This window comes from Argiope bruennichi, chromosome 9 (assembly GCF_947563725.1).
Source record: "Argiope bruennichi chromosome 9, qqArgBrue1.1, whole genome shotgun sequence".
NCBI lineage: Eukaryota > Metazoa > Arthropoda > Arachnida > Araneae > Araneidae > Argiope > Argiope bruennichi.
The window spans coordinates 82,194,844-82,209,725 of NC_079159.1; the positions used below are offsets into that span (position 1 = coordinate 82,194,844).

The 14,882-nt window shown below is 27.7% G+C and overlaps 1 protein-coding gene across 1 annotated transcript in view; it reads right to left on the reverse strand.

The window, feature by feature from the left end:
• The window catches only part of LOC129984040 (F-box only protein 38-like), a 39,758-nt gene that overhangs the window by 14,744 nt on the left and 10,132 nt on the right, over positions 1–14,882 (reverse strand). Inside the window, exons 4-9 of the mRNA XM_056093802.1 lie at positions 12,763–12,925; positions 9,699–9,879; positions 8,323–8,502; positions 5,763–7,578; positions 3,990–4,098; positions 699–801 (exon numbers count right to left, since the gene is read on the reverse strand). Of these exons, the coding sequence (XP_055949777.1) occupies positions 699–801; positions 3,990–4,098; positions 5,763–7,578; positions 8,323–8,502; positions 9,699–9,879; positions 12,763–12,925 (2,552 nt within the window). The remainder of the gene's footprint in view (positions 1–698; positions 802–3,989; positions 4,099–5,762; positions 7,579–8,322; positions 8,503–9,698; positions 9,880–12,762; positions 12,926–14,882) is intronic.

Consider the following 14,882-nt stretch of genomic DNA (forward strand, 5'->3'; position numbering starts at 1 on the left):
GATTTTTTTTCATTATTTCAACACATTATTCTATTTCACACTGATCCTACAGAAAAATTATTACAGTTAAGTATTTTTCATAGTATGCAAGACTAGCAGTAGTATCCACACAGCATTGCCAAGGTTGGATTTCCTTTTAGGGGGAACAGTGAGTTTTAAATTGCTGTTCAAAATCAGACGTAAACTAAGAAATGTATAACATATGCATAACATAGCTCTTACTATACTATTTCAGGTTTTTGCACATGCACGGATCAGTGCAAAGCACATATACTGTTGTCTTATGCACATGTGAATCGTAGTAGGAAAATAATTAAAATCACAATTACAAAATTCCATTTTTTATTATGATATGACCTGAATATATTAAAACCTTCCCCAATAAGTGCCCTACAGAATCGTATAAAAATCTCCAATATCATTTAAGTATTTCTTGAGTTTTTCTCTTTCAAACATACAGGCGCTTTCAGGAGAGTTCATTTTATACTATGTATAGATTCAGAAACAATAATTTGTTAAACGAGATTTCACTATACATCATAACAACAATAAGCACATTTAAAATTCAGATGAAAACATTTAAGAAAAATATTATAAATGCTTATATGTTGTGTCATCTACTTATAAGTTAAAAGTAAAGTAAAATTTTAAACTTCATAATATACAAATAAAATACATATACAAGATTTTCAACTTACCCTCGACATGACGCAAACTAAGACATTCATCAATAAAAAGATCAGATATCCCACATGATATTATAGTAAGACTAATCAAAGACTCTGATACTAATCGTAACATCTAAAAATATATACACATATTAAATTAAAAATAGAAGTATATTTAAGTCTTCTTAACGATTATCAAATATAGTATAAGATATGAATCACACCTTAAATAAAATTTAATAAAATTCATAAGAATAAAAAAATATATTTGTTTTTTCCAAATAAGAAAAAATATAAACAATATTATGAAATAATATGCAAAAAACCCCTATCTTTGAACCCCTATCTGAGCAGAAACTAAAACAACCACAACATTTAACAAATTCAACAATTTTATGCTGCAAGATATATGTTTTTTCCAGTATTGTAGAGAAATGCTCTTAAACTTAGTACACTTATTTATAAATTTAAGAACTTTTATTTCAAAACAAAAGTGACACTGCTGGGGGAATATATATATATATATATATACAGGGTGGTCAAAGAAAAAAACTTCCCCTATATATGAAACCCTAGCGGCCTATCCGCTCAACCAATCGAACCAAAATTTCAGACATGGTTGTTTGAAGTTATGCGCTGGAGATTGTGATGATTCTAAACAAAGCAGAACTCACGGTTATGGTTACAGTGAGAGAATTTTGAAATTTTCGAATGACAACACCCACTTTTTCCTTGCGCAAATTGATCAGCTTATTGAAAAACTACAAATGGCATTGGAACGATTAGCGTGTGACGAAAATTGCTGCTGTAAAGCATATGCAAAGAAGAGCATTATAAAGGAATAATGACAACACAGAGAAGAAAGAGAAATTTTTTTAAAATTGGAATGGAAAGTTATAATTACAGGTTTTCAACGTGTTCATCTTCGCAGGCGACAACGCATTGCATTTGGGAGATTGTGGACAACAATGCCGAATGTAACATGAAAGGAGGAATCTACATAACTTCATGTGTTATCGCATCTTGCAATTCTGACTCAGGTGCAGAATTCTGTTATTCCTGAATTGCAGCAACGAAATGTCATTAGGGACATTGTATGGATGCAAGATGGGGCTCCTCCACACGTCGCCCAATGTGTTCGACCAGTGCTGCAACAACACTTTGGTGATAGAGTCATCTCTAGTAACTTTGCAGTTTCGTGGCCACCGTGATCCCCAGACTCACTCCTATGGATTTCTGATTCTGGGGTTATCTGAAATCTAAGATGTACACGCCTGGTCCACGAGATGTGTCAGAATTGCAAGATGCCATAACACGTGAAGTTATGCAGATTCCTCCTTTCATGTTACGTTCGGCATTGTTGTCCACAATCTCCCGAATGCAATGCGTTCTCGCCTGCGAAGGTGAACATGTTGAAAACCTGTAATTATAACCATCCATTCCAATAAAAACTTTTTTTTTCTCTTTCCTCTCTGTGTTGTCATTGGTCCTTTATAATGCTCTTCTTTGCAAATGTTTTACGGCGGCAATTTTCGTCACACGCAAATCGTTCCAACGCCATTTGTGGTTTTTCAATACGCAGATCAATTTGCGCAAGGAAAAATTGGGTGTTGCCATTCTAAAATTTCAAAATTCTCTCACTGCAACCGTAACCCTGTGTTGTTTAGAATCATTACAATCTCCAGCGCATACCTTCAAACAACCATGTCTGAAATTTTGGTTCGATTGGTTGAGCAGATAGGCCGCTAGGGTTTCATATATAGGGGAAGTTTTTTTTTGACCACCCTGTATATATCGACCAACAGTTCAGTAGGGTGATAGTGGTATCAAGAAAATGAAAAATTATCACTAATATATAAATTATCATTATAATAAAATATATAAATAATATGGGATCATAAACCACATTTTGATAATGATAAATGATGAAAATAGAGTGCCCAAATGAATACGTAGACTAGAAGCACCACAGAAATCTTTTTGTATGGAGAAAATAAAAGCACCAACAAGTACATATTAGTGAGCACGGAAAAATTTTTGGATATTAAATTTCAGTTGGAAACAACAAACCAGATTGCATAAATGAAAAATATGCAAATATATATTTAATTTTATGGCTCAGAGACCTGGATCCTGGCCAAAAAAAAAAAAGCTGCAGAAAATAAAATAGCCATTTTTAAAAGAAAAATTCTGTGAGCCATTCTTGGTAGGGTAGAAATCAACAATGTCTGGAGAAAAAGATATAACTTTGAACTATATAAAATCTATAGGGAGCCAGATATTAAAAAGTTCATAAAAATAAAACGGATGAATTGGGCGGCTTATATATTTAGAATGAGTTTATGTAAAATTATTTTACATAAACTTCTAACAAGTAGGAAAATGAGTAGACCCAAAATAAGATGGATGGAGTCAGTGGAGACAGTTTTACTGGCTATCCAACAAAGAAACCAGCACACGTCAAAAGTAGAATATGGTGGAACAAAATTCAGAGGAAGGCACTGGCCCACCCCGGGCTGTCAAGCCAAATATATGATGATGATGTATTTAATTTACAACTTATCAGATTGTAACTGATATCTAACACAGACTGTTTGCTTGGCCTTCAACTCAATCTCTGATTTCTTCCTCAATAACGATTGGAAATCACTTGCCTATCAGACACCTATGGGTACACTAGAGGACAGTGCAAACCATCATTATCACTACAGCAGACACTGTCAGCACTCTACGTATGTTTGAACATCTCTAGCAATTTAGTTCTTCGGTTTTAGCTATAAAATAACATTTGTGGCCACAATTTTGAAAATTTCTTTAAAAATTTTTCTTTATCTTCTATCTAATATTGAACTGTGATGTATTTTCTATATTTCAATCCTGTTTTATGCAAAATAAATATTTTTCTACTTATTACTGGTCCTTTTTTCCCATTTGAAGTCACACCCTTCAATTATTTTCGTAACTTTCTGCCACTAAACTAGGCTTGTGATTCCATATCCTATGACAATTTTTATTGCTCTATATGCTTAAATCCTCCTCCTCTGAATTTGTTACTGTAATTCTGCAAAATCCTGTATATATGTACCATTTTGAAAAAAAAAAAATTATAAATATTTAAAAAAAATATCATAAATTCTTCATTACACAACTTTACTTTTTAAAAGAATTTCATCCATTATTGTAAATTCAAAATGAAATATAAAAAAATATTTCCTTTTAATATGAATAAATATAATATAATCAAAACAATATAATTATATATAATCAAACAATAAAACAATTTAATATAATTTAATTTAAAATTAAATAATGAAAAAATACCTGAACCGCATCATCTTCCATTAAAGGATCACTTGTACTTGTTGATTTATTTTGAACTTCTACATTTGGATTAGTTTGCTTTGGCCTCTTCATTTGTTGCCGAGCTGAACTAATAATTAATAAAAAAGACAAATTTTTTAAAAAGAAAGATGGGTTTAGAACTGTAGGGTGAAAAATAATAATAGTGTACAAGTGATTTTTTTTTTTTTTTTTTGAAAATATGAATCATTTTTATTCCTAAAAATTTAGATACATCACAAAAGTGAAGTTAAAAGAAGGAAGATATAATCCAACATATTTTATTTATATGATAAAGAAATTATTTATACTACCCATACTTGAAAATTCATACAAAATAAAATTAAAATTTCATATAACATGGCTCTGAATTTTGTACTTCTCCAACTATATAAATCAAATAATTTTAGAATAAAAATTAATATTTATTACCTTATAGAGTAAAATGGCCGATTTTTAGCAATTTTGTTTTGCATTAAATGAATAATATTGGGTATTTTAGAAAACTGAAATAATTCATATTATCAAAATCTTTATATTTTTTTTTATAATTTCTAAATTAAAATGAAACTTATAAAATCATTCTCATTACAAATTATTAAATTATCAGTTTTATTTAATAAATAGAATTTCAATAAAATTTTACAATTCTCTAGTATTAAAATTTTTGTATAAATAGAAAGTAACATCATTTGAAATTTTCTAAGATTTGGTGCTATTCTAAAGATTTCCATTTTTCATATAATAAAATATTTCATTTAATGGAACAGAAGAATAAAATAGTCATTTAGATTAACAAATATCCTCTTTTTGTATGGAACAAAAAACAGCTGATTTAATTGCCATTAATAATGTCTGCAACACTAATTAGATTTTAAAATATCTGAAAGAAATAAACTAATGATAAAAGATTATGGATACTTGTGGAATATTTACAGCTCCCAGATATTATCAACAAGCAAATAAGAAATGTTGTCACGATAGTTGCATTATGTGTTATAAAGTTTGGGAGTATTGCCATAATCTATTTTCTGTACCATTTTAATTCTTTTTTTTTTAATTCCTGCTACATAATTTTTTTATTAATTTGAGATACTAATGAGAAAATGAAAATTATGTTGTTTTGAAGACTTTTGGTTATTTGTTCCATTTATTAAAATCTACAAGAAGGAAAGATGATAAAAATTGAAACAGTGTTGTTTTAGATTTTGTTCCTTCAATTGGCATCAAAGTTTATATGAAGTTCATTCAAATTTTTTAGTTTTTTTAAAAATAATTAATAAAAAAATTATATTTTTAAAAGACAAAGTTTGTGCCTTTATTAAGAATTAATATCAAAGATTCATAATATTTTGAAATATATTGAAAATGCCATTCTACATTAGGAGTTGAAATTTTCAATTGCTTAAAATTTATCAATCCAAAAAGAAAAAACATTAAAATTACAAAATGTTTTTCATCAACATTTGTCTATTTGAGATATTTTAATCTAGAAAATTTAGAAATGAATCCTAAAATTGAATTTTGTTATTTGAAAAAATTCAGTTTGTGTAAATTTAAATATGAAGGCAAGAACTTGTATGAAAAAAGTGGTATATACTTATTAAGAGCTTATTTTTAATAGTAATTACAAGAAATGTAGGAACATTTTTTTTGACGGATTGTATATGATCTTTTCAGAACCTAATAAATCATTAAAAAAATGTATATAATCACAAAACTTCTGATAAATACTTTGTGATGCAAAATACTTACATATGATTATGAGATTTACGGTGTGAAGAACCACAAATACTATTGCTTTTTTTCTTACAACGTAAAGAACAATTTCTTTGTCTTCTAAGTGAACGGCGAATGTCTGCACTAGTAGCTTGAGTTCCTTGGCTCACTACCTCACGTCCCTCATGCAGATGTCTACTAGTTCTACTCCGAGTAATAGGTCCTTTTTTACGAGATGGTCTACTATGTTTACTTGATTTTTTGCTTTTCTTATGTTTATGCTTTTTATGCTTCTTTGCTCTTAACTTGTCATATGCTTTACTTACATTTTCTTCTGAAGGATTTCTACGTCGATGTTTTTTATTAATATTTTGATTATTAAAAGGATTTTCTGTTGAGCTACGTCCCTTGTGACGTAGTTTATGTTTCCTTGTCCTCTGCTTATCATGTACATCATTTATATTTTCTTCAGGGGGATTTATAAACTGAGGTCTTATAATAGCCTCTTGATTATTCAATGGATTTTCATATCCATCATCAACTGGCTCAGTTTTAATAGGCATATTACCTATAAATCCAGGGGCATCTTCAGGTATGAAGTACTTATTTTCTAAAGGTATATGAAACCTATTTTGTGCATTAAATGATTCACCTCTATTTGCAGGCGGTTCAAGCAATGTAGGTTCTTTTTTAATTTTCTGATGAAGGATTTTTTTACGATTCCGAGTTAAAGGGCCTTTAAATGGTACTTCATCAGGCATCATAGTATCACAGTTTCTTTTATCATAGTATTTTATTTTTTGGGTAGAAGGTTGAAGAACAGGATATCTAAGCCGAAAATTCTCATCATCAGATTCTAATTCAATTTTTACATTAATTCCTGTATCTTTCATTTCAGCATCAGAATCTACACATGAGCAATCGAGGCAATTTCCATCTCTTGATGTTGAAGGCTGGTTTGGATCAAACCCTTTAGAACATTTATTTGTGCATATTTTTGAATGTGCACACTTCTTTACATAAGAATTGTCACTCTTATTTCTAGAACTCTTATCTTGGCTTTGATTATTGGAACACTTTTTATCATCAGAATCTACATTCTCCTTTCCATCAGGTAAAACAGGTGATGATTTATGTTCGGCTAATGGATATTTTGATGATTCACTACAGCAACTATTATTTGCTGCACCAATTGTCTGAAAATCATATGAATCAGTGCCAACTTTTCTAGACATTTTCGAAGGCTTCGGCTGATCATCCTCATCACTAGATGATGATACGAACTGATCAAATAACATATATTTTGGGTCATAACCATCATCCTCTGCATTATTTTCATTCATATATCCATCATAATCTTCATTCAGTTCTCTTCGAATACGATTTTCGGGTACCTCCTGTGCCATATTCTCAATTCTATTTTCAGGATCAACATTTTCTCTTTGTATAACAGCAGCAGGAGCAACATGATTTTCCTCATCAAAAAATTCTTGTTGCAAAACCATTATATGCTGATCAGGATTTTCTTCATTTTCAATCACATCTATGAAATCTCTATCCATCTCCTCATTCTCTACATGATCATCGGCTTGAAGCTCAAAATCTTGTTGATGACCTTGAACAGCAATATGCTCATCTTGATTGCTAACAACTGCAGAAGACATTCCAAGTCCAGTTCCTGCACTTAGACCAACATGACTGCAACCCTTAGGTGGTTCCCTGAACATATCATTCAATATGACAACTTCAATATTTGGTAAATGTTCAAGGAATTCAGCAAAAGTTAGTAATTGTAAACAATGGCATCGTTGCAAAGTCAAATCAGTTAATTCTTCCCAGCCTTGCATTTGACCTAAAATAATTATGAAAGTACATATCATGAATAATTTCTTTTTAAATTTATTTAATAAATTCTAATTGAAAAAATATATAAAAAGAACAAATTAGGAAAATATAAATGAAAGGTAAAGTAAAAAAAAAGCAATAAAAGTAAAGTAAAAAAATTAAATATAAATGTAGGAAAACTAAATGTACATTGTAACAAAAAAAAATAGCAAAATCTAGCATGTTTTAGGTTTTAGAAAGCTTTCTAGAATATCTGAAATTGCTTCCAAAAACAAAAATTCTTCATTATTTTCACTTACAAAATTATTTTATTAGCAAAATTGGCTTCATACATTTTTTTTTCTTTTGGATATGTTTTGTATAGAAAAGAAAAATAAACACTCATGAATGAATCAGGAAGTGAAAATAAATAAATTAAAACAATAGATAAATGTTTATAAATCCTCATATAATTTTCTATTTCATAATTTTATATATCTTGTATCACTTATGAATTGAATACTCTGGGTCTAAATTCATTGACACTTTTTTAAAAAAATCTAACAATAATATAGTAAAACTCCTCAAACAGTGATAATTTTGCTAGAATAATTTTTAACATACAATTCTTGTGCTCATAAGCAATACAATAATTCTGGCATTTTAAAACCGAATATTGTTATACGTAAATCTGAAGAAAATAAATTAAGTCACTTTAATTAATAATAATTATATTTAAATACTAACATTAATGAATAAAATTGAGCATTACCATCTACACGAGTTGACCACTGATCCATCAGCATTAAATGAGGGCAATTACTGACAGACATCCTTTTAATATGAGGAAATAATTCACTGATGACTTTCATGCCACTATCAGTTAAAGATGATGGTGTATCAGGAACTTCAGCTAATCCCAAAGATACTAAACTATCATTTGACCATGATCCTATTGAAAAATAATAAGCAAATCGAAATTTATTCTTCATTATTTTAAAATGTACACTTTAGTTTTCTCAGGAAATAAACAAGAATAAATACTTAAGCATACATATAAATATTTTCTGTTTCATATCAAATAAAAAATTTCTGTTTTTGCTATAATGCTAAAAAAAGGGAGAAGGAGTACCTTTATGAAACATATTTTTAGAATAAAAAAGTACTCGGAAAATAAAACAATGCATTCTGTTTCATTTAAAGAAAATTATTGTTGTAATCAATAGAATCAAATAAATGATGTAAAAGTATTTGCACTTAATGTGTGTGTATTTGTTGGCACTCTACAGGCTAGACTATCTGTTAGAAATTTAGCACACATACACTTTGGTAAGTATTTGAGATTAAAAAAAAAATTTTTTTTAATTTTATTAATTAGTGAAGCATTTTATTAAGTATAGTTATAACAATGTTAAATAAGCTAGCTTGAAATGTTCATTCATATAGTGAATTATTTATATTTGGCTGTTGACATTCAACAGTATGTAATAAGAACCATTACTGTGCCATATGCATTAGTGTTCCATATCTAGACATATTTTACAATAAAATTTTCATTGCTGCGATGAAACCCAGACAATTTTCATTATTTTATCAAATATGCAATCACATTTTTTTTCATTGTTAAATGTAGAATTTTTGTTTAATATTTGTATAACTTAAATTTCTCTTATTAGTAAACTAAGTAGGTTACAATAAAACACATCATTATAATTTTTTTTTTAATTCTATAACACTCTTAATAAATATTGTAACTTCAGAATCAAGTAATAGTAAAAAACCTTTTAAAGTGCCTTCATTTTTAAAGACTGCTAATCTTCCCAGTTTTATAAGTGGATGTATAAAGATACAGATAGAAAATAGTGGAATGCATAGCAAAATGGGCAGAAAGATATCAGGCTTCTAAAATAGAATGATAAAATAGGTCTACAAAAGGTCTAAAACAGGTCTTGACAGGTCTACAAAATCTGAAGTTTAAAAATATTTTGCTGAGAAATGCATTAAAATCAAATTACACAAAATGCTTAGTTGAAAATTTTAGCAACTACTGATCCTGTTGATTCAGTAAGTCAGCAAAGGCAAGCAGCAAAAATAGAGGAAGCAATGTAAAATTAATGTCAAACAATACAGAAATCATTCAATTTTCACCTGTAAAATCCAATTTGTCTACATATCCCAAATGAATGTCTTTCAACTTAGGAAATTCACACTGTGCAAATGAAAGTGAAACAAATAAGCTATCCCTCGTAAGAGATGGCTGTATGAAAACTCTCTCTAAATTTTTGCTGGCTACAATCATTAGATGACCTAAATCAGCTTCCATAACACCCTAAAATAGAGAGAAATAATAACTTAAATTTGCTAACAATAGTTTTAAACATTCTATATATCATAAATATCAAAGGATTGAAAAAATGTTTCAAAGGGTCAATATTTATATTTCAAGTACAAATTAATTTAAAGGTTATATATATATATATATATATATATATATATATATATACACACACAAGCAATTTCTCTCTTAAATGTTGATGGAAATAAGACCCTTATTTAATTAAATATAAAATTAGAAAATAAATATATATTAGAAATATAATTTGAAGAACTAGAAATCTTAATGCATACACTCATAGTATGATTAACAGAAAATGATAAAAATAATCAAGAAAAATAAAATTTATTTTCCTACAATGACATTTATCTCTGTTACTAATAAATAAAAATATTTGTGTACATGTATGTGTTGACACTACTGACTTCAGACAATTTGATCTAGAACTATCAAATTTGGTACCTACATATTTTGGAGGAAAGAAATGTGCATCTCATAGAGATTTATTTCAGATTTTAAATTAATTAAAAAAATAAGTAATTTCATATAATTTTCACAAAAATTCCTAAAAATATTCTTGTACAAAAATGATTTTTGCACCATTTTAAAGTTCAAACAATTATCTTTCCAATGACACCAATATAATTGCTGTAAAATTCACTAATTTAAATATAATTAACTTTTAAAAATATTTTTAAGTATATTTTGCAACAATCTTTTCCTTGTTGTGAATGAAACCAAAATCACTTTATAAATAAATTTCATTCTAGGTTTTTCTACCATTATTGTGTTCAAGTTAAGATTTGGCTTATTTTTCCACATTAAATAGGCTTCTCTATTTTACACCAGTTAATAAAGAAATTTTTGAAAAACTGTTGCAATTACCATTAATAATTAAATTCAGAAGTAAGCAATGATGAATCTTTTTTAAAATTGACACATTTTTATTATTTTATATTATTGGTCTTTTAACCTGACATGTTATCATATTAGAGTATACTGATTTTTTTTTAATTGGATCAGAGAAAATTTTATTGAATAATCCTTTTATATATTATGTAAATCATTAAATATTTTCTATAATATATAATAGTTAGTTTTTTCTATCCTTATATCTTTAAAAGAGGTTTCAATTTAACAAGATTGCTTCCAAAAGCATGCTCCATATTTTTAGGAAATTAACAAGAAATCAGAGAGGCATAAAGCACAATGAATATAATCATAAAAGGCCTATAAATTAATATGACATACATAGCTATGAAAATTTCAAATTAAAAAATGTTTTGCTGAGAAAGTCATTAAGACTTAGTTACCTATAAAAGATTGAATTGAAATTTTATGTAAAAATAATTTTGTTTAACCACCAGGTCGCCAATGATGACTAGTTGTAAATATAGTTGCTCACAAAATTTCCTTTTTTGACAGTAAAATCATAGAATATTTTTGGTTGATAAGAAAATCAATTATGTAAACAATAAAAAAAATCATTCATTTAAAAATGCAATATACATATACATATTAAAAATTAATAAAAAGCTGGCATGAATCATTCTAGAGGAGAAAACTGTACAACCTACTTAGCAATTAATTTTGAAGTGGCATAGTTAACTAGTTCTAGAATTACAATATAGACAGAACAATAAAAGCTAACAGACAGGTGAGAGACTACAAAAGTAAATAGGGCAGAGTATATGCATAAGAAAATTAACAGTTTTAATATTAAAAAAATTAAACTATATCAATCATAAATTTGCTGATTATTATCTATTTCCTCATGTATTATAAATATGTAATACTAAATGTACTATATTACATGTATCATATTAAATAAATAATTTAGTTTCTAGTAAATTTAAAGAATTTTTTTAATTTTTAATGAATGCTATTTCTTTCTAAATTTCTTGATTAATTAACAGGAAAATATGAAACCATACTTTCATGTTAATGTAAGTAATCCTAAATTGTATTAGCTACCATTTATTTTAATTATTAAATTGAAATGTATTTATAAATCATAAACAAACATTGAAATCATTATGAATAAACTCAAATAATGTTTAATTATAATGCAAATAAAATGAAATATATTTACTGATTAATAATGTTGAAAGCAAAATGAGCTGTGTAATATTAAGTCTCATTTTGAGAATTAATCACTTTTCCTATTTTTCATTTTCAATTCAAATGCAGATAATTATTTATTACTGTATTTTTTTAATTACATGATAAAATTATTTTTTTAATTACAAAGATTGAATTAAATGTTTAAACAAAAAAATCAATGCAATTTAAAAACCTTTTTCCTCTCCATGTTTATAAGTATTCAATCAAAATAAGGGATAAAAGTAAACAAAGAAATAAAAATATACCAAGTGAATTAGAGACGGAAAATAATTATATAAACAACTGCAACCATTTCCAACAATATTTTAAATTTCACTTCACACACAAAAATGCAATTTTCAGAAATAAGCATGATAAAGTGTTCTAAATGAAAGTTTTTGTTTTGGAATAGATTCCTTGCAATTTTTGAATCAAATTATATCTTTACAGAATAACTTTAAAATGCATTTATTTTAAAGTTTTATAAATAAATTAATGCAATGCACATATGGATAAAATAATTAAGTCAATAAAAAAGTAAAATGCTTTAAGTAGTTTTACCTTACACCACAGCATTTTAAACTGAATGATACTAGAAACTAAAGAGGATAAAGAAAGAATGATACTATAATGCATCAAATAATTGTGAATTATTTAAATTAACATCTTTTTAAAAATAGTTTCTTTTAGCATTCTTGGAAAATCTTATATTAAAACATTAATTTAATCAATATGCTTATCAAAGAAATTGCATATTTTATTTATTTATTCTACCTTGCATCCTGAAATCACCAGTGTTTTTAAATTCACAAATCCACTATGCCTATAAGAGTCTTCTACGGCACGCTGAAAGAGTCCACCAGGCAAAGGAACACGGACAAGTTCTAAGCGAGTTAAATTTGGTGCAGAACTTAAGGCAATTATGAGTGACAAGTACCTATTAATAAAAGAAATCATCAACAAATGAAACAAAGGATAGAAGATAGATTTAGAATTATTATTTAGAATAGTTTCTTTTATTCAAACATTTTTTATAACAACTAATAGTATAAAGCTTATAAAAATTCAAGCTTATAAAATTATACAACACACATGATTAATTAATGATAATGCTAGGAGAGCAAAATGGATGTAGAAAGAACGAGACACATGCTCTTGTTTAACATGAGCGTTGTCATCTAATAAAGTGCTGTAACATATTGTAAAGGTAAGGATAATCTAAATAAAATAATTTTTGATTTGCTCTTTTTTTAATGAATAGATGTAAAGAACTAAATATTGATCAAAGATTGTAATTTCAAAACTCCCTGATTTTAATGAAGTTTATTCAGTGAAAATTATAGAATAAAGAACAAAATTATGCATGTAGGGAAATGTAAGGGAAAAACCTAATATGGTAAATAACAAGTGAAAATCTCAGACAGCTATTTGTCTGTTTTATTTGGAAGGTAGACTAATCAACAGGAAGATTGATGACTTCATCAATGCTGGATGTTTAAGGTTAGACAGTGGCGATAAAAAGTCTTTCTGAATTGAGCAGTGAAGCAGGATTGTCACTCAAATATGGAAAAAAAAATCCATTATGTTTTCCCTGAGCATATAAGCAATATAAGAGGAAATGAATAAACAGCACTCATGTATTACTTAGAATGGAATAACAATACCATACAATTTCAATGAATGTAAAAGCAAAGAAATGAAGCAATAATTTAATATAACTCGAAATAATAGTATATTAAAAGAAAGTTTATATTTACATATACAGGATGTTGCCGAATATAACCACAAACTCAGAGGGGTCAGGATAGCAAAATTGCTATTTTGTGTTTTATTTACTCAAGTGCTAAATTTTGCATGACTTCCAACTAAAGAGCATGAGAGGTGATCAATATTCCCCTTCCTTAAAATATCAATTTTGACTTACTAAACTATATATATATATATACAGGGTGTTACTGAATTCGGCTGACAAATTCAGAGGGGTGATAGTAGGCATCAAGATAAAAAAATCGCCATACAACATACGATCCCAAAAGACATTTGGTAGGCGAAAATCACAAAAATAAAGGGAGGAGTTCAAGAATTGTTGGAAACTAAAAAATTAATAAAACAATAACAAATGTTTCAAATATGATTTTTTTTTAAGTGAAAGCACATTTTTTAAAAGTTTTTTTCATGTAAGTAACATGCTGATTTGATGATTCAGGGGGCCATAAATTACTGAAAACAAAAAAGTACTTTAAAGCCTGCAAAAATATTAAAACTTGAAGAAAAATGAAAGCTTAAAAATGTAAGGAATTTTATACTCTTTAATTTGATACAAGCATGTAAGGTGAAAATTGAGAAGTTTTTAATGGGCAAAAGAAAACATTGTTGCAACATCGGTCCAAAATTTGCAGATGGTTTCGTCAAATTCAAAAAAGATAAATTCAGAGCAGGGATAATAGGCATTAAGGAGTTGAAAAATTACCAGAAAACATAGTGTCGTAGATAACATTTATTCAGTAAAAATCGCAAAAATAGATGTCAAAAAGGCAATGAGCCTCATGAAGAGAATGACCCTGTGAATGGGAAGATTAGAAACAAGATAATCAAGAAGAAGAAGCCTCCTCGTACGTAAATGTTTCATTCGTTTGAGGAAAATAAAAGTAGTGAACAAGTACTCATTAATGAGCATTGCAGAATTTATGATTGTTAATGTTCATTCGCAAACTAACAACTCCAAATCTTTTTTTATTATTATTATTATTAAATAAAGCTTAATCTGGACAATAATGGCTCTGCATGTACATAAATTATTATAGAATCTTCAACCTCTAAATAGCATTGAATTAACTATTTACACGGAATCTAATCTCTTAATTGTGAATTTGATACTGATATAGAATAATTTT